This window comes from Equus caballus, chromosome 9 (assembly GCF_041296265.1).
Source record: "Equus caballus isolate H_3958 breed thoroughbred chromosome 9, TB-T2T, whole genome shotgun sequence".
Classification (NCBI taxonomy): Eukaryota; Metazoa; Chordata; class Mammalia; order Perissodactyla; family Equidae; genus Equus; species Equus caballus.
Genome location: NC_091692.1, coordinates 66,299,617 through 66,325,744, shown reverse-complemented (window position 1 = coordinate 66,325,744; position 26,128 = coordinate 66,299,617). Strand labels below are relative to the sequence as shown.

The 26,128-nt window shown below is 36.0% G+C and overlaps 1 protein-coding gene across 5 annotated transcripts in view; it reads right to left on the bottom strand.

The window, feature by feature from the left end:
* OXR1 (oxidation resistance 1) overlaps positions 1-26,128 on the bottom strand; it is a 451,197-nt gene that overhangs the window by 362,941 nt on the left and 62,128 nt on the right. For all 5 annotated transcript variants that reach the window (XM_070221675.1, XM_070221678.1, XM_070221676.1 and 2 more), the window contains one exon: positions 3,726-3,899. In XM_070221675.1, the coding sequence (XP_070077776.1) occupies positions 3,726-3,748 (23 nt within the window). In that variant the 5' untranslated portion in view covers positions 3,749-3,899. The remainder of the gene's footprint in view (positions 1-3,725; positions 3,900-26,128) is intronic.

Here is a 26,128-nt window from a genome sequence, read left to right as displayed (position 1 = left end):
GGGTAGTTTAGTGGTTAGGAGCACCAACTGACTGCCTGTATTCATTTCCTAACTCCACCATTTAGTGGCTGTATCATGTTGGCAAATTGCTTAACTTTCTATGCCTAGCTTTTCCCATTTTTGGAAATGCATTAACAACACTACATTCCTAAAAAGGTTGCTGTGAGGGGTATGCAGGTCAATATCTGCAAAGTGTCTAAAAAAGTGCTTGGTACATGGTAAATGCCACAAACATGTTCACTGTCAGTAATATTTACTTGGCTTGCATGTTGTAAAATTGTATGTTTTAAAATGTTATATATGATATATGTATATACAATGAAAAATATGAAAAAGAAAGGATTGAGGATGATTATCAGAGAAGTAAGCACTGAAAGTCCTTTCAAGCACCCCTTGACATCACACCATTTCTCTCTCTGTGTATAGATATAGGACCCTGTTGCAACTCTGTGCTGCCTTATGTCTCCTATTAATTATCTCTGCTACCAGCAACAGTTCTTTCCCTCAGAGCATAGCCTGGAACCTGTCACCTGTTCATGGATGCCTACAATTGATTCTGTACATCCTTTTGTCTCTATCTCAACCAGCATCAACTCAATCATGGGCTCCCTCATAATTATTTACAAAACAGGAAGATTCATGAAACATCTGCTGTATGTCACCATGTGACTCTAACAATCAATTCTCACTCCTCATTATCTGACTGACAGTGCACAGTTTCCCAGAAACTTGAATGTTTTCTAGATCGTATTTCTTTTGAGATTCTGCATAAAAGGGCCAAATTATTTTCCATTTTTTCCAAGTGTCATATAAAAAGATAACTTTCTATGCTGGGTGTTTAAAAGCTGGGAGTATTCCTTGGATAGTTACAAATATGAACGTAAGCATCTTAACCTACGTTTTCTAAATTCCTAGGTTGCATGTGGAGATCATAGTAAGGCACCCTTGCCCCCATTAAGCCTCAGAGTTAAACCAATACATGGATATGGTCAGATATATACAACATCATGGCAGGAAGACCAAACTGTTTACAGATTGAAGTAGGTTTTGACTATAAAATCAGTGCTAACATTAACGAGGAAGCCAAGCCAAGGAGAGCCTGGCAAAGGTGGAACTCAGAAGAATCATAGAAACAAACACCAAGTGTCACTCTAACTCCTACGCATAAAGAAGCTGCCCTGAGAAGCAGATGCGGGTGTCTGGCAGACACTTCCCTTATTGATAGGTATATCCTGCCAGGTGTAGCTTACCCTGCCTGATTCCTTTGAACACTAGAAGCATACAATTCTCCTTGCTATGGTTATGCAACAGCAGCCAAACTTCTGATTTAGATTCCCATGTAGTTTTCTCTAACAGTTAGAGAATACACTGGTTAGGCCAAATCAAGCATCCCGTGCACTTAAAAGTTACATACCTTATTTTAAGTAAGTAGTCTGTCACCCTGTGTATTTTCCAGTGTCAGTATTTTCACGTCTTAGTTTCTGGATTTCAAAGCAGAGAGCCAGACCCTAGACTACCATAATTTCACTAAAGTAATGTAACTCTGTGAGAGATTCCCATAAAGAATTGATAAGTTACTATGCGTCTCTATTAAAATATTTATAAGATAATGTTTCCCAAATTATAGATTAGAAATGTTAGGAAATATAGGAAAATTACAAAAGTTAATGTGAAAAAAGAAGGTTAACAATTTCTAAACTTGGAGTAAGTGAAATAAATCAGTGACTTGTTCTGCATATTTTAGATTTCTGTCCTATACTCTTTCCTTGCCAGCATGTGGGGAGCTCAAATTCGAAGAGGGAGAATTGAGACGCCAAACTTCACACAGCTGTATGACAGAGTAACACTGGCAAAACAAATTTAAGAGCCTCCTTATAGAAATCTTATGTGGATCCTAAGTTGTAGCCTGAATTAAGAGTACTACTGAATGAAAATATCCAAGAATTATTTCTGTAAAATTTGAACCTTCGACATGGAGAGAATTCTAACAAATTTCAGATATATGAATTCTATAAGATATCCACACAATTTTAAATTTTCTTTTAGAAGGAAAACACTAATTTGTTATTGAATTATATGCTTTACATTTTTTCACTCATTTACACAGCACTAAATTCTAAGAGCTGCCCTGGACAGTTGGGCTGGAACCAGAAGATGCAGTCCTTCTCTTTGTGGAGTTCGCTGTGTTTTGGAAGGCCCTTAAGCAAATCATTACATCACATCAAGGCAGCTGTTAATTGAGCTACACACGAAGGACAGGCTCCAGTGTTAGTGCTGTCCTGACTCTGTGAACCAGGTCAGATGACACCCTATTTTGAGATGTAAGAATCATACGTGTGTCTTATCTCCCTCTTCCGCTTCTTCTTCATCTCCCCACCACCACCACCCCCGCCCTCGCCCACGCTTTCTTCTCCTTCCCCGTTCCCTGCCTTCCTCCTTCTCTTTCTTTTTCTTTGGCATGCAGCCTGTTTTTGAGGATTCACCTCCAACAGACTTGTTTTCCAGGGGTATAATTCCTTTAAATAAATGTGTACTTAATATCTCCCAGGAGTTCAAAGGGGTTCAAAAATTCTACAGAAATTGTTTAGCTTCTTTTATTTTAATAATTTGATTTTAACAATATAAAAGAAAATATTTGGCAGTAATAATTCCCAATTTAAATACTTTTTCATTTATTTTTACAAAATATATTTTAGCTTCTTTAATTCACTTCTTTTTCAAACTGAGATCCTCAGCACCCAGAAGGAATCCAAGGCATATTCTAGGGAGTCCATAAAAACAGGTCCTTTAGAAATACTACTCTAAATCTAAACAAATAATCCCTCCCATCCTTCATGCTAAAGAAATTGCTTACTTAACTAAAAGTAAATTCATGGAGTTAAACAGTAGAAACTAGCCTTTAATCTGATGAGATCTATATTTCCAGCACAAATTGAAGACAAGGATGAGATGGGCTTTTAAGGAAGCAGAAAAGATTATCAGGTTTTTCTTACATTCACATATTGAACACTACGAATTTGTAATATTGCTTATTTGGCTCTTTATATATAAAAAAAAAAATCCAAAGTTCAATAAAATGGTTTCAAATTCATCCCTGTTAGTATAGCTTTTCATTGCCATAGAAAAGTTGTTGAGTAGTTGCCAGAAAAATATCTCCATACTTCTTTTTTAAAATCACAAACAGCTTTTAAGCATGAACTGTATGTCAAAGAGTATTCAGAATGCCAGCTAACTAGAGATATGAATCTATAAAGGAATTTTCTCTTCTATATTTGAGTTCTATTCAGTTTAATTTGGGTAGACCTTTTGCAATAGGAAGTGTGAAGAAAAGCACTGATGAGAAAATATCTATCCCCCCCTTACAGCCACCCTGACCGCTGGTTGGTCCTGTATCTGGGAACAGGATAGTAGAGAGGAACAGTGAAAGGATATTTCATTCCTATTCCTCTCCCCCAAGGAAGTGCTGTCAAGAAAGGCACTGGATGTCACTGGGAATCAGCAGGAGGCTTGAACCCTTCCCAAAGTCCCCAGATCCCATCGTGCTGAAAGTCTCAACCTTTTAATTCTAGGTTGCTTTCCTCACCCTAACATAGGACAACAATCTCTGGAAATAAGATCTTTAAAGTTCTCTCTCTGCTCCAGTTCTGACAGGACAACTTACTCACGAAATACTGTGTCATGATACACATACACTTGCATTTAAGGTTAGAAAGTAATTCACTTACCATGATAAATTAGATACAGACATTGCAGCAATTTATGGAGGAGTCTTGTGGAGCAGTCGTCTCTTGATTTCAGAGTGGGGAATGAGTAGGTCAAGTAGCCAAGATCACTGGGAGTTCCAGCTTTGCTACTGGAATGATGCACAAACCACTTAGTTACTCACAGTTTGAGAAGACCTATAAAGAAAAGGAAGAAAGTGATATCTATAGCACCTGGTCTGTATGATTTTTCACAGATTTTATTCCATCCAGGTCAATAGTTTTGTCATGGTATAACAAACAAAAAGAAAATATAAATGTTTTTAAAATATAAGACATGCCATAAACCAAAGATAAAATTGAACCAACCCTATGATAAATTGAATGCTTTACCTTTAAAATCAATTGAAAGGTTAATAAAATGTTCATTCCCTGAACTAATGAATACAAGGAAAGAACAGAATGTGTTTTCAGAGGCAGCAAACTTTTTCTCCATACAGTCAATCATTATTGCTTTCTAAATCAGTTTTACACACTTGTGATAAAAGGATCAGAACAAAGATCTTGATTAGCCAGTAGCAGATACTAAAAAAAAAGTCCCTTGACACAAATTGTTATCATGTCCAAAGCTTTAACAAAAAATCATTCACTACCACATCTGACTGAATAAGAATTTATAATGAGTAACATGTGGGAGGTAAGCAATGTGTATTCACATAACAAACATTTTCACCCACTTCTTTTTGAGCATCTACTGTGCAGTGTCCTATGATCCTGAACTAAAATTTTCTTAGGGTACAATTAATTCCATGGTATACGTTAGGCATTTTAATTAGTTCAGGTCATCAATCCATTACTGTTCAATTAAACAAACATTTATTGAGCATATACTATGTACACCTACGCTGTCCAAGATAGAGCTCAGGGATGAAGATGAATGACACATGAATGAGACATTGTTCCTGCCCTCAAAGAAAGCTTTATGTAAAAAAAGATAATTGTAATGAAATAGGGTAAGTGTTCTAATAAAGGTTTATACAGTATATGAGAGCATAGAAGAGGGGCTGCCAGCCGAGCCTTAGGGATAAGGGAAGGATTCTAAAGAAGATAGATCCCAAACTGCTGCCATGAGGTTTGGCTGCAAGTTTCAAACAAAATCCAAAATCAAAGTAGCTTAGAAAAGACAGAGTTTATTCGTCTCTCATGTAAATGAATCTTGAGTCTGAAGAAGTCCAAGGGAGGACATGGCAACTACATGGACACTAGGGATGGAGGCTCCTTTCTTGTCCTTCTGCCATTCTCAACATGTGGTTCCCCTTCATGTTGCTGAGCTCCGGTAAGTGTGTCTACATTCCATCCAGCATAGAGAAGAAAGAGGGAAAGAAGGATGCTTCCTAAAATTTGCACATTTCCACTTGCATTTCATTGGCCAGAGTTTAGTCATTAGAGCACTCTTATCTAAGGAAGACTGGAAAATGCAGCCTTTATTCTAGGCAGCCATATGCCCAACTACAAACCAAGGTGCCCATTAGAAAGGAAGGGGTCAAAGTGGGTACTGGGAGAAAACTAGAATCGTCTGCCATAATGTTTGAGACTTGGTGACCGATACCCCCAATATTTTATGATTCTGTACCTACTGCAAAGTGGCAAACATGGAGCAGAAGGGAGGTGGAATCAGTCCATTGTTTGTTGGTAATTTTACATATTTGATATATAATTTTAAACACCAAACTTCTTCAGTTTTCTTAAATCATTCAAAGAATCAAAATTTTTTGTGGCCTACTATTTCCCAGGCTCTAACTAAGTACTAAGGACACAAAGACTAATAAAATATAGTCTTTGCAAATAGTAAGAATTCACTGTCTAACACAGATGCCATCATGTAAGAAATAAAAGAAGCTAAAATGCACTCTGAAAATTGCTGTGTATGTACAAAAGCATGAGTAGCAATGGGGGGAATCGAGAAAGAACCGTAATTCTAATGGATTCTCATTTTAATAGACCCTGACTGCCACTGGAGTGAGTGGCTAGCAGGTCTATATCCTAAATTGTTTCCTTACATTCCAGAGGATTTCAAGTCCACTGTGCCCTTGGTTAACTGTTAAAGCAGAAGGACTTACATCTATTAAGGACATAGGAACTCCAAATTCTACTCCCAGAACTGGTAACTTCAAATTCTCAAAATCTGTATTACCAGATTCTTATCAAGAGTTGTAACAAAAAAAATATTCTTTACATATTTCATATATAGAAATATATATTAAATATATATGTAATATTTAATATATAAACATGTTTATAGGTAAATATGTAAATTGTAAGTACATATACATATATATGTAAACTATATGTTATGCATGTAATATGTAATATATATGTAATATTGTCTGACATAATTCATTCTTCTAAATCAGTTAAGTGCCACATCAGGACATTTTGGTCAAAGCATATATGACAGTGGTCCCATAAGATTAATACCGTATAGCCTAGGTATGTAGTAGGCTTTTCCAACTAGGTTTGTGTAAGTACACTTTATGATGTTTGCACAATGATGAAATTGCCTAACAACGCATTTCGCAGAACATATCCCCATCATTAAGCTACACATGACTGTATTCTTAATTCTATCTTTAAAGAGTTGCGTATCTGGACGTCATTATTTTAATACTTAACCAAATTACTTTTACTGAATTATACTTTAGGGTTTTGCCAAGAGTTTTCATTGAGGGACATCATTAAAGAAAATAATAAATAAACAAGCAAAAACCAGACTGTGAAACTATTAGGTTTACTGGAATATTTGCCAATACAAAAATGTTGCCCTGATGAGCATTCAAAGGAAAAATGTGTCAGGTTTCTACACGAAGAAAACTATAATTCTAAATTTCTGAATTGCTTTAGTCCTAGGGGGAACATTATTGCAACTTATTCTGTTTCTTTCCTTGCTTTAACTTACGGGAAGCTCTGAAACAAATTTGTGACATTTCTTTAAGAACTATTCAAGACCCTGAGGTCTGCATTTTCATGCTTTTTCCTTTTCTACCACCTTTAATTTTTAAGCTGTTTTTGATAAACACACACACCTATACAAACAAATGCACACATACACACACTATATGTATGTAAATACTTATAAAAAACTCCCTAAGTACTTTTTACAGTAAGAAAGGGTATAAGTAAAGACCACAATTCCAGATTTGTTTGCTTTCTGCATAATGTAAAAATAATATGTAAAAAATTTGATCCCAGGCTCTTAGAATGATGAAACTGTTGCCATACGAAGCTCTTGCTTTTGTAGGTCAAAAATGGTTAAATATTGTCAATGTATACAGTACCATTTAATATAAGTGAAGAATTGACCAAGATGGCCACTTCCGGACTCTGGGCCCCTGACCTCACTTTGCTTAGAGCATTTACTTTAGAAAACTTGAAATTATAAATTCTTTCTCTGCCCCATAAGGCTATAGCTTCTATCAGCCTCTTGCTAGTTTTACAATGCAGGAATATCTTTCTTCGGGACCTGAGAGCCATCCATGTGAAATGTAACCATCAAAGGAAACAGCACCCTATCTCCTAGCCTCTGGGAGAGTAGGAGCCTAACTGCCATAAGCGCCAATTAGCAAACACAGATGGCCTAATCACAGTGACCAATCTCCTCCCTAACACCCTCCAATACTTTTCTACTAGCTCACCCCAGCATTTAAAAACCCTCCCACTTTTTGTTTCAGCAGATTTGAGTTCAGCCTCTCTCCTCTATGGCAATAGTCTTGAATAAAGTCTTCCTTGCCTGTCAAACTCTGTCCAGAGCAATTTTTCTTTGAGCAGGTATTTTCTTCAGTCCTTAAAGTTCATGAAAATTTCCTAAGATCCTGGCAATGTTGTTAAAAAAATGCAATCTTTTCTCAATGTCATTTACCTGCAATAATTACCAACTTGGATTCTGATAAGCTTATATTAAATGTTGATTTGTAAAATAAAATAAACATTAGAAAACTGCCTCTTTCTGATCTTAAACCTAGATGTTTATAAGAATAAAATATTGAACAAAAAAAATTCATAGTGACAACTCATAACGATTACAACAATCACTCTGACATTCATTTTGGTATTATACCATCTTTTGTTTTTATTTACATCTTATAACTATCTGACTTACTTCTTCAAAGATATGCACCCATGAGGCACTCAAAAAAGTTGAGTTGAATAACATAAAAAAGTCTGTTATGTTTGCGTTTTTATGACATGATGTTTTTCAAAGGCCTTGGTAGTGGGCTTGTTATTCCTTTAATTGACATTTAAATGATTCATTGTTTGTCAATGCAACCTTTCCAGAGAAAACATCCCTAAAATATTTAGGCAAGTTTAAATTTTCTGTTGATTTTGATGATTCACAATCTTTATACAAATCCCAACATCAGTCTCCACACTTAAGTATGAATTTGTAGCTTTTAGCCAAAACTCTAAGATTACTAAGAGCCACCACCTGCCTCTTTGTCACAAGAGAAAGAGAGTATATCATCATATTAAGAGAATCTTTTCAAAACGTATGAAGTGATTTGACTTCCCCTGGATGCCCAGCTGGATTGTAAGTTATTAGCATAGGGCACACCTGTTCTCTTTAGGGCTTGCTTTTTAGCACAATTCACATTATTAAATTCACATGTGAATTTAATAATGTGAATTTAATACAAAACCTCTCATTTTACATATTTATTTAAAAATATGAATAGCTTTTGAAACAACAATAGATTATTGGAATTTACTTTACAAAAATAATTATTTTAATGATTTCATTCATGAATAAGATTCTGGGCTTCAAATTCAGCTGAAAGGAATATTATATTCTAATACATTCATTTAGCTGTAATTACTTTGCCATTTAGATATATAACATAAAAGAACTTCTGAAAAGTGATTTTATTTAAGCAAAAGAAGCATTTTCATAACATAGTCCCAAGAATACAGAGATGATTTTATATCTTTAAGATAAAATTCCATGAATATCAGTTTAAGTAACCTGCCATATAATAAATCTATGTTTTTATAAATCCATACTTAAGACAGAGAACCTATAAAAAATTACTTGCAAGAAGAATAAATATGATTAAACATTTTGACCACAAGCATGATTGAGTATACATAAGTCAATTGCATTGCTTTGCCTAAAGAAAAGAGAGCTTGGAAGGGCCGTTCCCGTGGCTAAGTGGTTAAGTTCATGCACTCGGCTTTGGCAGCCCAGGGTTTCGCTGGTTTGGATCCTGGGCACGGACCTAGCGCCTCTCATCAGGCCATGTTGAGGTGGCGTCCCACATAGCACAACCAGAAGGACCTACAACTAGAATATACAAGTATGTACTGGGGCCCTTGGGAAGAAGAGGAAGAAAAAAAAGAAAATGGGCAATAGTTGTTAGCTCAGGTGCCAATCTTTAAAAAATAAATAAATAAAAGAAGAACAGAGTGCTCTAAAAAAAAGAAAAGAGAGCTTGGAGCCCAAAGGTGATACTAAATATCATAGGATTATTTCAAACTGGGTCAGACCAATGGTCCATTGGGTTTGGTTTAAATGATGTTCTGTACAGGGATTAAGGTACACATATACTCTAATTCTACTAAGGGCGTTATAAGAGACAATGGGCATAAAGTGAAGAATAAAATGCATTTGGTATGGGAAGAACATTTTTATGCTAAAGATTTCAAATAAATGTGAGCAAAATGAATTATCAATATTAAAATATTCAGAGTTTTACAGAGTGGCTTCCTTTTTATTATCACATAAAATCAAAGGCCTTTTCTTTGGTTTCTGGGTCCCCTATAAACTATCATCGATATTTCCCAAGCTAGATTCCCTACCCTGAGCTTGCTTGCTGAGAATGCTCATTCCTGAGCCCAGACTATACTACAAAGTTGTGAATCTTCTCTGTGGCCTCATGCTTTCTTTCCCCTTTAATTGCACTTAAACAGATTCTTCATGGATCAGTACAAGGCCCACAGAGCCTATGAATTCTTGCCTCATAGTTTCAGGTTTCTCTGCTCTCCCCTTTCTGAACTAACCTACATCCAATTTAGCAATTAAAATACATTGAGCATTAAGATGTGTACATAATTTTTCATGTCTATTATTTTTACTTGCTTAAACTGTAAGTGTGCAAAGGTCAGGAATTGTCTTTTATGTCCAAACTCCAGAGCATTTAGATAAGTACCAGGTACTCTCCAGGTGTTAATGAACTAACACACAAAATGCAATACCTCAGCTGCAATATGACATGAATGACTGAAAAATAACAGTTCGCATATTAACTATTTTTCTTATTTTATTCTCATACTTGTATTACTAATTTCAGGACCTTCAGAATTTTGGTAGAATATAAGTCAATCATTGGGGAAAGATACTATTTCTTTTTTGAAAATTCTGATTACATATATGGGTAAGTCCTTAACATAAACAAAGAAACCAAACTAAGAGTTTGCCTTTTCCCTTTATCTTGTATGATTCTCTAGAGATAAGATTTAAAAAGAGGAGGTGGTTTTGCCTTGAATTTTTATAATTTATATTATCTTGTTATTAATTTTTAAAATAAGAAATTTATGCATACAAAGAAAAATCAAAAGGCTATGAACTGAAGGATAAATCTCTCCCTTTTCTGACTTTTTCCCCCAGCTATCCAGTCAGCTCCCCATAACAGAGGCAACTATTATTACCAATATCTTTATACTTAAAGAAATATTTTGAGAATTTCTATCTATATCCAACTCTGTATCTATCTATCTATCTATCTACTTGGTTTTCACAAAATGGTAGCCTATTACATACTTTCTACTGCACCTTCCTTTTTCACATACATACATAACCATATGTCTAATTATAGGATTTACCTATCAATACATATGTAGATGCCTCATTACCTTTAAGGGCTGTAAAGAACTTCACCGAATGCATTTTCCCTAATTTGTTAATCCATCTCATGCTGAAAGAGACCTAGTTTGCATCTGCTATTTTGCAATTACAAACAACACTGCAGTGTACATCCTTGCATATGTGATACAATGTAAATGCGTGTTTGTGGATAAATACCTGGGTCAAATCTATGCTCATTTTTAATTCTGAAAGATATTGGTAAACTGCCTTTCATAAAAGTTGTACCAATTTACATTCCTACCAGCAATGAATAAGCTTAATCATTGTGACATTACTGCTTCTCAGTGTACCAATAAGCCGGGTGGATTTTACAAATACACTTCCTGAATTGTAATCATTGTCCAAGCCAGAAATACTGTTCCACACATCCAATTAATCACTAAACCTAGCTGATTCTACTTCTGAGATATCTTTAGAACACGCACACTTTTCTCCATTGCCACTACCTCTGTTCAGTGTCTTCTGATGCCTGAACAATAACAAGGACCTCATAACTAGCTAGTTCAGTTTTCATTCAAAACATTCTTCTGCAGCTCAGCACAGGCTGAGTGGTCCCCTTGGAATGCAGCCATTTTCTACCTAAGAGCTGTAGAATACAAAGACAGGGATGATGACGTCATACACATCTGAGTGTGATTTTTCAGCTTTGTTTCTTAGTAGACTTGTGATCTCAGGAAAATTAAGTACATTCCCTTACGTGTTTCTTTATTCTTAAAATAGGAATGTTAATAGTACTTAACTCAGATCATGGTGAGAATTTAAAAAAATAATGCATGAAAGGATTTAATATTGCCTGGCACATAGTAAGAGTTCAAAAAGTGATAATGGCAATGATGATGATAATAATGAGGAAGAACAAGAAGGAGACACTGATGATAATAAATGTCTGCTCCAATACCCCTTCATTGCCCTATTTTGCCCTCGCAGTAAGGCCTTAATTCCCTAAAATGGTTCACAAGACTCAAGGTGATCTGACACCTGCTTTTCTTTCCATCTCCCTCTCTCACTGAGCCCACCTGACCCTTCCCCAACTCCCCACACACTGTATTTCAGCTAAACTGATTTGCGTTTTCCCGAATGCACCTATGTCTCTCTAGCTCATAGGCCATTTCCTTGCTAGTCCCACCACATGTTACACACATCTCTTTCATTTCTCCCTCTGCTGGCCTAACTTCTAACCCATTATACCTCAACATAGATAGCGTTTCTTCCAAATTTTCCTAATCCTTGTTAGGGGCAGCCCCCTATGTTCTCTCATAACACCTTGTTCTTAATCTGTGATGACTTCTAGAAACAGGGATTTAATTCCTCGATGCTGTTCTGTATTTCTCTCTAGAGCAGAAGTTCCTTGAGGACAGACAGCAATCTCAATATAACCTAGTGAACCCTAGGCCTAGCACAGTGCCTGGGACAGAGAAGGTATTCAATAAATGTTTTTTTTTTAAAAAAAGAATAAATGTCTGAAATCAAGAAATGCAAAATTCTACAGAATGCTGAACTAAAAGCAGTGTCTCTTTTCCCTTTAAATTATAAAATATTACTTATTTAATTTTTGGTCATATTTATAGGTTCTAGATTTCTAAAATGTCATTATTTTTAAACTAATTTTTTACATTTGTTTGAGACTTGCATATTAATCATGGAATTTTAATTATGGAAAGTTTAAGCAGAAGTCATTCCATTTTTCAAATCTGTTTCACTTCTCAATTTTACCCAGAATATGGTTTAGTAGCAAAATATGTGAACTAACATCTTTTTGTTTGGATATGCAAAGCGGGGTCAAACAATCCTGATATTCTAGCTACTTTGGCAATCATTACGCAAAATTTCTAACAGGATACAGATGTGTCTCTCTAGAACAGAGTGATTAAGGTCAGCATGGCTGTCGACCAAATGGCATAAGTACCTTCCAAGTTGTTTTTATATCCTATTGATATCTAGCCTATAGTCTTTTGGAGAGGGCTGAGAAATCCCACACATTAAAACTTCAGATCAGCACAGATGGTAACCTTGGAGACAAGCTAATGCAAAGCTTTATGTGTCCTTTCACTGCAGTGCAGCTGTCATTTTACTTGTATTAAAGCCATTTCACGGGAGGTATTAGTATTCAATTGAGCATGTCAGTAATTGGTCTAGAAGCATTTATCACAGAGACTTGTCTATATTTGTGATTATCATAAGTACCCACTTCAGAAATATCCCCTATGTTCAAATTACAGGAAGTAGTTAACATATTCAGAGAAATAAAAGGTTACTTACGGACCTTAGAGTAATTCTTAAACAAATTATCACACTAACCAAAGATCACCTTAAAACAGTTTGGGATTACCTTCTTCAGAACAATTGACTGTACCAGATATTGTTATAATTTTCTGAGAAAAATTCATTTTATTCTTATAGGAACTACAAAGATACTTTCCATCTGTGCTGTTGTGCTTTGATCTCATTTTCTCTTGAACCATAATACAATCATCAGCTTCTCTGTTGCCTGTTTCTTTCATCTCTGCCTCTTTCTAGTTCTTCTCCTGTGTGTTCCTGATATTATACAACCTTTCCTTGCCTCAGCTATGACGTGAAACTATTCTCTTCTCTTACTTCTTTCGTTCAGTGGCAAACTCACAAAATATTACTCTACATCCATTGCCTTTCCTTTTTCACCATGCACTTCTGCTTTCTAGTGTCTACTCCAATATTCTCATCACCAGTCAACCTGGCAGTATTTAACTACTAATTCCAATGGCCTCTGTCAGACTCCACTCTCTGTCGATTTGTCCTGAACTCTCCTTCTTTAACTTCCAGAATGCGGAAATAATGAGACTCTCATAACTTTCTCTGACCCCCAATCCATAATACGAATTAATTTTATTAAAGCAAAGCACTTATATATACAAATTACTTGTTTAGAAAATCTTGAATAGTCATTTCCCCTAAATACTATAATTGGGATCATCTTTCATATGGTCTATCCTGTGCTTTCTGGCTTGTCTACACTCATGTTGGATTACTACTATTCAGTGAATTTGTTTCCACCCTCTACTGAAGGCCTAACACAGTACTCTGTACATTGGAACTTTTCAAAAAATATTAAATTGAATTGAATTAAACTGAACTCTCAGTTCAAAACTCAAGTTTTTCAGGTGTACATTATTGTGCTCAAGACTAGCACTAAATAAATGAGGCTTTTAAAAAGTATGATATATCTAAACTGCCTAGTGTTTGTAGAATTTATAATAAATTTTGATGAGTCACAAAAGGTTCAATTCCATGTGGATTGCCCAGTAGAAAGGACTGCCAAAACTCACTTTAAATTAAAAACAGAAAGAAACAAAGCAGCAGATTGGTTTTCTTCCTAAATAAATGTTTCAAGTGAAAAAATGTCTTAGGCATACTTAACGAATCTTTCTGTAGTCTCAGAACATAAGCACTTTAACATTTAGAATGAACTTGGGAGAAGTTAGGAAAACCAGCCCATGAACACACTGCAGTTTAGGAATATAATATATACAGTTGTTGCTGTTTCTTTCCTGAAGATTTTTCAGGCAGTGCCTCAAGGCCCTCCGTTCATCCTGGGTCACCTTGTTGATCTTCATCTCGAGCGACCCCCACCCTTCCTATTCCCTAAGGCCTGGCAATATGTGTGCCTGGTTCCTCCTTGAGTAAACTAAACACTTTCATGTCTTAGGTTTCAGAAGGAACAGACTGATCTTTACGTTCTCACTTCCACCAATATCTCTCCCCTCCTTGTCTGGAAAATCTATCTGTCCTGCAAAGTCCAGCTCAAATATCAATACCCTTATAATTTGGGACCTGGTAGAATTATGTCCCCTTCATATGTGTACCCTTCTCATGACAGAGATATATATATATATATATTAATATATATATTTCTGTTGCAATATTTACTATATTTTACTAGTGTTATGGTTTACCTGACTGTTAAAGGTAAGCATGTGTGTTAATAATATATTATGATATTATTTAGCTACTTAAGAAATAGTTATTTACTAAAGAAACATGGAATTTGAAGTTTCTGGCAATGGGGATAGAAGAGCACTGTTGTGTTATAACAAATGGACAGATAACCAGAGAGACAATATAGTGATATTTATTTAAAATATGATCATTTGGGGGCCAGCCCAGTGGCACAGTGGTTAAGTTCACGTGCTCCCCTTTGGCAGCGCAGGGTTTGCAGGTTCAGATCCCAGACACAAACCTACACACCACTCATCAAGCCATGCTGTAGCAGTGTCCTACTTACAAAATAGAGGAAGACTGGCACAGATATTAGCTCAGAGTGAATCTTCCTCACCAAAAAGAAACAAAAGAAAGAAAGGAATCATTTGTAGATATTTTATAAAATTACAAAAGCAAAAGATATCCAATAGTCATTTTTTCACTTATCTGGGTCCTATTAGTTCCTCAAGAGCAATAATTATATCATCCCTCTATTACCTAGCATAGTTTATTATCTAGAATAAACAATCAATAAACATCTATTAAATTGATTTTAGTTGAATTGCTATATTATTATGGTCACATAAATTATTGATTTTTCTTCTTTTTTGACAATGAAGGCATCTGCATAAGAGATACTCAAAAAATAGATATAAGAAAAAACAGCCTACTTCCAAGAGAAGAAATCTTAAGGATAAGAGCTTCCCTGTTGATAACCATTAATCAGCCCCTACACATAGGCAATACCTATTTCTTAGGGAAGATAGCATCCGGGAGTAAGGCATTTTTCACAGACACAGATTACAAGAAAAAAAACATTTGCATGTCATTCTTTGCTTAGGCAAATGTTTTCTTCTTTGGGGCATTATTTGAAAATACTCAACACATCATAATCAATTCTCTTAAACAAGTCGTTTCAGTGAGGCTGGAGAAGAACTGACTTTTCTCTAATAGCCTTTGACTTTCATTTTGCAGGGACAGATATGTTTAATTAACACTGAAAACTAAGCAACTTCCACCTTTGGGAGCTAAACAGAAAGTGTGTCTAAACATCAGAGAGAACCACTGAAGGTTCAATGAAGCCACAACCTGTGAAGATACACAGTTCCCTCCATGGAGGGATGACGTTGCCACTAGCGAAATAAATTAGGGATGGAAAAATAGTTCAGATATCCATGCTGAGATGAAAAAAAAAAGCATTTTCTTAGCTTCTCATCCAAACTGTCTTCACAGCAGCACCTACTCAACAAATTCATCAACTCTTTATTTTATTAAGAAAAATTAACTCACATCTCAACCCCAACTCTTTATGTTCCTGTAAGACTTTGAACCCATAAGTGAATTGCCAGAAATTATGACTCCCTGATTAATGACTGAATGACTCCTTTGTCTTACTCCTCAAGCTTTCCTTAAGGACTGTGGGCTGTTCAGAGTTATACAAGTATATGGGTTTTAGTTTAACATCACCTTTAAATTTTCACTTAAAAGTTGTGTCCTCCTATCTTTGGATGTTTAATGCCCTGGCTCTTTTTTCTTATCCTCTGATAAGATGACATTCATTTTGAAAAAGCCAAATTTCATCAAAAAAATTGGTATTCATGAAAATTTGTTAGCTATCCTTGTCAAGAGTTCTCTGTAGTTCACAGGGAAAAACTGCCACAACCTCATTAGCAAGAAGCTGCTTCCTCTGTGATCTTCAAATGATGCTGTCTTGCATAGTTTTTAAATCTTTTGCACCATTCTAGACTTGAAATTGAAACTCGACTTCTTTACCAAATGATCAAACTCTTTCATCTCCTTCTTCAGATCTTCAAAGGTATGTAGTGCCTTCAGTAGCATCTACATGGTTTCAAAGGTTATGAGTATCTATCCACTGCATGAGATACTTTTCTAGCTTTTCACACATTCCATAGGATCCTTGAGTAACACACTGAAGCTTTCCAAAACCAATAATCATAATATGATATTGCTTTAAATTTTCTCACAAGTAGAAAAAGCCTACATATTACAGATGGAGATATATGCAGGACCAAGCTTATGTCTTTTATGTGTTCACTTCTCTCCATATATGTTATACCTCAAATATTCTTTTTAATGCATGGGATTTCCTGGACCTCTTGTGCTTACCAACATTCTTCACAGGTTCTTCTGTTTCCTTAGAAGACATTAACATGATCTTGTAAAGAGAACTGCTGAGCTATGATGGAAGAACACTCTACATCCTCCTACACCAACTCACCTACAGCTTAAACATTTCCATTGTTGCACTCATATAAACTTGTTACGGTAGACTTTCTATTTGGATAGCAAATTTTTGGTGAATATTTCTGTACAATGTTATAGAAAATATTCTGATAAGAGTTCAGATAGCGAGGGCTATCTGTATCACAGAAATATATGTGTTTACTGGTCTCTAATTTACAATCTTTGAGTGAGGAACACTTCCCAACTCATTCCTCCTAGCTCTACAATTAATTACTGCCAATTAAGAGACCTTATTATAGTTTCTGCATATTTCTTATATTATTCATTCACTTATATATGTATTTATTGAGCACCTGCTATGTATCAGGCAGTATACTAGAGATATAAGAATTAACAAAATGTGCTCCCCGTGATCAAGGATTTTGCAGCACTGTAGAAGTAGACACACACAAATATAGGAATACAATAATGAGTTACAGGAACTATGGCAAATGTTCCTGTAAGTACAGTTGGGGCACAACGAGACGCACAGCTGTTTGGTCACAAGGAGGGTGATTTCAGGAAAGTATTCATGGAGAAGATAACACTTGACACACCTTTTGAAAGATGCAGCATTAGCCAAGACACAATGGAGGTGTGAAGATCATATAGAGCATGGGAAGTAAGAGAATGACATACTGGATCTTACAGCATAGGAGTGAAGGTGAGGGTTCATGGTAAGAGGTAAGACTGGAAAGGGATCAAGCACTAGCAGGTCATGGAGGGTCATGCAGTCACACAGGTAATTCTTATCATACAGAAATTTGATTTTTGAACCATACACATTATAAACAGAATTTCACCTTTCATTCATTAGCTGACTAAATTCTTCCTATTTACCGCTTCCACTGGAAGAAAGGCCAGAATCCTATGGCATCCCCTCTCCATTCCAGCAGGGGCTCAGAAAACTGGGAGCTAGTTAACTTTGCACCTTGACCCCTCTAGAGGGATTAGGAGAGGAGCAATAGTTTGTGGGAAGAGGATGTCTACTACAGGCAGTTGTGGACTCAACTTCTCATCCTCACTCCAACCTTGACTTACCAACCTCCTGATAACCAGGAATCCCCAGCCACTGGTGACATTCCCATGCAGTCTTAAAGCTGCCTGGTGCTGTGCAAGACAAGGAATATGGGAAATCTCCAATAACTTTTAGCTCTTTGAAAATGGAACGCACTTATTTTATAAAATCTAAGTTAATTTTTGAACTATCAGCCATCTAACTTAAAAACACTCTCAGGAATTTATTGGGTAAGAAAGAAAAGGACATTTTGAATTTTGCAACTGACATTCGTTATTTGCTATGTCTAACTTAGGCAAACTACCTAACCTCTCCGTGCATCAGTTCCCTCACTTCCTTGTGAGGTTGTTACAAAGATTAAATAAAGGCACTAACGCAGTGCCTGAAACATGTCCAGAACTCAATAAATATTAGATGTTGTCATTATGAGTAATAGCTTCCTTAGCATTCGTTCCTCCTTCTTTGAGCAAGGTTTAAATTTCCATCTGGGGATACAGCCCCTCTTAAGTCTCATGTAGTTTGCATACAGGCCAATCAACACGTTACAATAAACTAGCAATGGTGATTGGTTCATGCATAGGCACACGGCCCAATAACAATAAGATACTATTAGCCTCTTAAGGGGGAGGTTGGAGATCTTGTTTTCTTTCCTGCTGTACCTTAAAGTTGAGAAGTTGTATAGCTGCAGTGGCAGCCACCGTCTTGCTATCACATTGAACCTGAGCCTGGAGCCAACACAATGGAAAGCAAAACTAAAATAGGAAGAGAAACCAATTCCTGTTGACATTATTCAATCCAGATCCATTCCCTGGAATCTTCAGTTGCCATTAGTTCAATTTTGCTTGAGCAATTAGGGTGAAGTCTTCTCTTATTTGTAATTGAAAGAGTATTATATGATAAAGAAATTATCTTAGAGGTTGTGAAGAGCCACTGAAAGATTTTAAGGGAGGAACTAATCATATTTAAAATTTTTAAATGTCATTCTAGCAGCACTGGAGAGAGCTGGCTGAGGAGTGTGACAGAAGGCAGGAAGACAAATTAGGAGAAAATTTTAACAATCTAAGTAAGAAATGAGAGCCTAAAAGAAGGTAGCTAAGATCAAGATGTAGCAGTGGAAGAAGAAAGACAGAAAGATATTCAGTGACTGATTGAATTTGCAGAATGAAGAAAAGCAAGGGGTCTAGGATGACTCCCAGGTTTTTCATTTTGCGGACTTGGTGGACGGTGAGGCCATTTATCTGGGTAGGAAATGTAGAATGTGGAGTAACACTTAAGGGGGAGAAATGAATTAAGGTTTTGATTTGTTGAGTCTCAGGTACCTGTGACATATCTAGGTGGAGATATTAAGAAGGCAACTGGACATGCCAATCTGAAACTCAGGCAAAAAGTTTGGCCTGCAGCTTTCTATTAGGCGATAATTAATGGAATGTTTGAGGCTATGGGCATTGATGAGTTAGCCAACATAGAATGTATAGAAGAAAACTGTGACCAGAACCATGGGGACATCAATAATTAGGGGCAAAGAAAGAGGACTTAGTAAGAGAGGCAGAGAAGAAATAGTCAGAGAAGTGGGAGGAGAACCAGGAAATACTACGTCAGAGTGAAACAAAGTTTTCAGAAAGCAAGACATCAACAGTATGAAATGTGGCTGGAGGTAGGTAGTCAGGAGCATTTTTTCCCCTTTGCTGTAGCACTTCCAGTAGAGGAAGGAGCGGATATCTAACTTGAGAGATTTGATGTGAAGTGAGGAAGCTGATACATTTAGAGCAGACTACTCTTTTCAAGAACTTGGTTATAAAGGAAGCAGGTGGGAGGACTAGATCAGTGGTTTGCCTATAAATGCTTCTTAAAAACCAGCACTAGGGGGTGGATGACAAATTGGATTTGTAGCAGCTGCCAATTTCCCTCATGTAAATAATTCCACTATACGGGGGCAATTTCAGTCTACCAATGTGGCATTATTGAAAGCAGTTGGGAAGAGATGTTCACAATCACCTCTGAGGAACGGCAGTGGTGTGACTGGATTTAGCACACAGATGAACTATGGAAAATAATCTGGATGTGGGGTACAAAGTATGGAGAAAGAACCAGCAGAGAGAGAAAAGCTAATATAATGTATAAAAAGCGTAGAGAGAAGCATGGAAGAAAAGTCTTAGAGAGGTCACATCGAGAATAGATGGAAGGATGAAATTAGTACAGAAATAAAGAAAGGGAAGCTTTCTTTTCCTTAAAAAAGTGAGGGTGGATACAGATAGAAGAACATTTTTAAGTACAGAAATGGGAAATTGTGGTACTTACGACTAAGAGAGTTCACAGTTTCCAATGCCTTTGAGAAGTAGGAGGCAAGATCATTTGGTTAGCAATCAGGTGGCACTGGGCTTTCAGAGGACAGACGAGCTCATGTGGGAATAGGAGCAGATGGTGATCAGGGGCATGTACTAAAACTATATGTGCAAACACACATATACACACACACGTCCACACATATATTTGATGTTCCCACCTATCTTCCCCCATGAGACTAAAATTCCTCTAGCGAAACGAGAGTATCTTATCTTGTTTCCCTAACATATATCTTAGCTCATTTAGTTTCTTTTAATATTATTATTTGTTGATAGGTAGGTATATAGGTAGATTGGTTGACCAAATAAGCAAGGAAAAAATATATAAGTATTTCTAAAAAGATGTACTATTTTAAATGTCTTTTTTTCTCTCAATCTCATTCAAATCTCATTCAAATCTCATTCACCTGCATTTAAATATAATTTTTATGGTTTTTGTTGTTGCTGTAGACATATTAGAGCATTCGTTTGGAGAATAATGACCTTAGTTGCAAGATACAATTTTAAGTAAAGGCAGTGGTTACAAAAGAGATTACATACACATAGATGACATAAAAAAATACTGGAATCCCCCCTCCTTTTTTACAGAATACGGAGAACAGAACTTTTAGTAGCAGCAGTTGAAATATTTTCGATGCTCTTGGGTCAGATAAATTATCTCAGGTTGGACCTACGACTTAATATCTTTATTCACTGAGTTTATATTTACTTATTTCTGCAGTATGAATAATGCAAGTCTATCTAATGTATCCTTGAGATTACAGTAAGATTTGCTATAACCATTTTTCAAATATTAGTAAATGTTGAATAAAACAGGGGCTTTAAGGGAAAAAGTTTGAGATTTCCAAAACTGTAGCAGGTAGTATAAATTTATAGTAATTTAATCATTGCTTCTTGCTGTGTTCCTTGGTGCTTTTATATTCTTTATTAATTAATTCATTAATTGACTCACTTGGTATGTGTTTAAATGCCTATTACATGAAAGGCATTGTTCTATGTGCCAGGAACATAGCAAAAAACAAGGAAAAAGCTGCTCTCCTCATGTGTTTATATCCTAGTGGAGAAAACAGGCAACAACAACAAAATAATAAAGGGATATATAATATCAAGAAATGATAAACACTATGAAGAAAAATAAAGCAAGGTGAGGGGCCAGTGGGTGATGGGGCTACTATTTTAGATATGGTGATCGGGAAGGCCTTTCCAAGATTGTGAAGTTTGGGAGAAAACATAACAGGGCTTAATTAAATCTCCTTTCTACAGTATTTTGGGTTTGAAGGATTTTAAAGAGCTTTATCAAAAATAAAAGGAGGGGGGATGGCCCCATGGCTGAACGGTTGGGTTCATGCACTCCACTTCAGCGGCCCAGGGTTCGCCAGTTCAGATCCTGGGCGTGGATCTATGCACTGCTCACTGGGCCATGCTGTGGTGGCATCCCACATGGAGGAGTTAGAATGACTTACAACTAGGATGTACAGCTATGTACTGGAGCTTTTGGGAGAAAAAAATAATAAGAGTAAAATAGATAAAAGTAAGGGGACCGGCCCAGTGGTGTAGTGGTTAAGTGCGTGTGCTCCGCTAGCAGGTTCAGATCACGGGTGCAGACCTAGCACCGTTCATCAGGCCATCCTGTGGTGGCATCTCACATAAAATAGAGGAAGATTTGCACAGACGTTAGCTCAGTGACAATCTTCCTCAAGCAAAAAGAGGAAGATTGGCAACAGATGTTAGCTCCAGGCCAATCTTCCTCACAAAAAAACAAACAAACAAACAAACAAAATTAGAGTATACAGCAGCTCAGGTAAAACTTCTAAAGCATATTCTTGCACACACCTTCACTTTTTTAAATGGAATAAAATAATGATAATTTAAGTGCTTCCTGATGACTTGGGGTGGCAGGTCATTATTATGATCCACTTAAATCAGAGGCTGTTCTTTCTTTTCTTTCACTGACAGACGCTCCACTCACAACCTATAAGCTGCCTGCTGCAGACTGCTATGGAATGAAAAATCAGAGCTACAGTTAAAAGGATTCAGTGAAAACAGTTACAACATACTGAAGGATGGTTTTAAGGCTTGCATACAGAAATATTTTGAGTTGTAGGTTTATGAAAGTACTTTCATCAGCCCAGAAAATTGAGTTTTGTAAACTAATTCTGGGAAAAGGAACATATAAATACGACAGTGTTATTTCTATATGAGATCACAAAGCTAACACTTATTAAGTGCTTACTCTACTTCAGACTTGGTTTTAAGTACTTTATCTCAATTAATCCTTCAAAGGCTAAGCTTGATCCCTCAGTTTTATCATCTGTAAAATGGGGAAATCCATATGACCTTCTTCAGTTTTACTGATGAATTTATGATTCACCAGACATTACATTTATCATAAAAAGATATATACATATATATATATATATTTTTATTTTGGGGGGTTTTTTGCTAAGGAAGAGTCACCCTGAGCTAACATCCACTACCAATCTTCCTCTTTTTGTTTGTGAGCCACAACCACAGCACAGCCACTGACAGACAAGTGATGTAGGCCCACGCCCAGGAACTGAACCCAGGCTGCCAAAGCAGAAAGCATAGAATTTAACACTAGGACACTGGGGCTGGCCCAAAAAATATATTTTCTATTAGAAGGAAGAGAGAATAATGCATAAAGACTCTGAGATGGAAATGAACTTGGTGTGTTCTGGGTACAGCAAAAAGCCAGTGTGATTTGTTAAATATGTACATCTAAATAGCAGAATATTATTGGCTGTATCTTTTGTCTGTGCTTTTGTTAAATCTGTCAATACCTATAGCTGAACACATGCAATGAGAGAGTAAATGCCAAATAGTAAGATTTCAAATGAATTTCCCAATATGGAAACAGAAAATATAAGTCTCTTGTTAAAGAGAAACATGGAATCCTAAATGCGAATCTCCCTTTAAGAAGAGAAACAGCTTTATCTGAGAGAAAACTGAAAAAAAAAATCACTTTTGTTTATTTAGGTGCTACACATAAATTCCTTCTTTTGATGGATAAGAGCAACTTGAGAGGACAGAGTTTTCACAACCCTATTTTGCTGAGGAATCAGATCAAGACTAGATAGTATATTGAAAAAAAGAAAGAGAGAGAAACAATGTGATAACAGGCAAGTATATATTTCCTTTCCAAATAGTATATCTGCTTATAGATTTCAAGAATCACAAAATATGTTTCAGAGAATTACAAGTTATAAAGCACGGAGAGCTTAGGATATAACGACAGTTCACGAATTATACTTGTAAATCATTTCAGACACAACTTACAATGAAAACTCCAAGATTTCCCACTGAAGAGTTCAGGATTTGCTCTCTTAAATCTATAAAAAGCCAAATTAGCTCTTAATTTTGGAGATAGCTATTACAATTTTATGTCATTATAATGTACAATTTTAAATACTGAAAAGTTAAATGCTTCTGATAGTACTTAACACCAAACACACTATGGAGTTCTGTTTATATTTCAACATACGAGAAAGATAATTAACTAAATTTCCAACTGAGACTTTATCCTCCCACTCTCTTCCATAGCAGCAATATTTTATTTTTTCCCTCATAACCTGAAGGAAAAGATACGACTTTAAGAACACGTATATTTGGATCTTTGAGACATTTAGGACATTATAAAACAAAATTTGACAATGTTTAAATAACTTTTAAAGCCAGATCAATAGGCATCTGCAAGGGTGTTCCATAATGAGAGTTTCCTATGGGCACCACATTACAAAGCTCAGAAACTGGAGTTGTCCCCCAGGATGGTGTCAGTAACCTGTGTGACCCTGGGCTGGTCTTCTAAGAAATGGCAATCTCAGTCTCTATCCGTAAAATAAGAAAGTTGAATTACATCACCTGCCTAGGACACTGTAAATGAAATACATCATAAAATGTCAAGCACTAGTCTAATAATATTTATTATTTATGACCATTGTTACCTAAGGTCTTTACAAGTTTTAAGATTCTAGAAGTTTTGCTATAATGCTCTTTGAAAAATTTGTAAATTTTGAATCCCCAAATACAAAATTGTATTCCATATAATATTAACATTAAATGTATTTTATTGTACTCTAGTTATTAGGTATATAGCAATATGTTTATTAGATATTTAATTATTCAGAATGCCTTAGCCACAAATCACACTTTAATAATAACATGGTTTACTCTTTTTGTCTGTCTCTCTCTCTCTTTCTGTCCCTCTCTCTCTCTCTCCACATACATACATACACAAATACATTTCCCCTTATTTAAAAAAAATTAGTAAATCAAGTATACAATATTCTATTAGGTATATCTTATGCTTCAGTGAGTCTATATTTAGAAAATTCTCTGATTTTTATGAGAAAACAATTTCCACAAATGTTGACATATATAGCCGAAATATACATTAAACAATTTAGAAAGAACTTTTAATTTTTCTTCATTTACTGACTTTTCTTCCTTCCCTCTGAGTTAATACTTGTGTCACATTGTACATAAGCTCTTCCTTTCAGTTTTCTTATTTTGGTCAATAAGCCCACATCATGTGCAGAATATCTCTACACTATAAAGTTATTTTCTTATAATAATAATTTCTTCCAAACTGTTTTTATTCATTAAATATGCCAGACGATGGAGATATTTTGGCCTTTAAAAAGCACAATTAAAATCTCATCTAGAAACAAGAATATTCATGAATTATCTTTGTACTTCTATGTTAATTACAAAACTAAATATTTTAAGTCATGCTTTATAACTCAGAGATATTTCCCAATTAGAAAATTGACCAAGCATGGCTGCTTGACGTTAAATTTAAACATATTTGTGAAATACAAATACAGTTTTATTTATGAAGTGTTTTAATATCCTATCATCATGTTATAGGCATTTGCCTAACACTGTTTGAATTAAGCTCACTGTCTAAATGACTCTTGCTAGCATAGACTATTGGTTTATGTCAACATGTCCACATCATTAAGGAGCCATTCTGCTCCAGTGTTTACGATATGAAGTAAAAGGAAGTTTTGTCAACCTGCCATAGTGCCCAAAATGCTCCAATTGGATATTCATCACCTAAGAATGGCTGTAAGAGATCACCAAAAATAAAATACCTTCAGAAGAGAAAGCTGAAGTCAATGTACTGGGGCTTGCCATTGTCTCTCCCCAAATGCCAGTTAGTAATGAGACTTTTTAGGGGGAGGGAAAAACTGTGCCCTAAATTACATAAAGCTGGTAGTCCCAATTTGATTCCAATGCATCAGTTTGAATTTAGGCATATGGCTACATCTGAGATGTAAAAGTGAGGGAGAAATATATAACAAAGAGATTGGTGGGTCAATTATGCCCGGGAAACCCAATCATCAATGACTAGAGTCAGGCCCCTTGTCCCAAGGGAGTAACTCTAAAGGCCATCATCCAGGGCACCCTGATAGAACACAAGCAGTCTCTGACTCCACCACTGGAACCATTGAATATCTGCAGTAAAATTATCCTTCCTCCCTTACAGCACAGTGAAAGTCTCAGCGTCCTTGGGACTCCATGGGATGCTACACAGTGTCTACTCTCCCACACTGTCAGGAGGCACCTTGCCCTACCTAGATAAACTGTGATCCTGTAATCTCCTCCTTGGCTAGCCTTCTTCACCTCTCCTTTCTTCCCAGTGGATCTAAGGAAAATGAGATTGGTATTACAGTCAACTCTTGTATTTATATCTTGTGAGTCTATGTTATCTGGGTAAAAACTCACTCCTGTAGGGAAAAATCAAGGACCCAGAACCTAGTTCTAATTCTTGACCCAGAGAACCAGATTAGAAACCAAATAATTCAGGAATCATTTAGTTCAAATTACTTTCTCTGATTTTACCTCAGTGAACAGTGTACTAGATTGACCGTAACCAAGCAGGTATGATGGGCTGAGAGAGGGCAAAAAAAAGGAAAAGTCCAAATTGTCA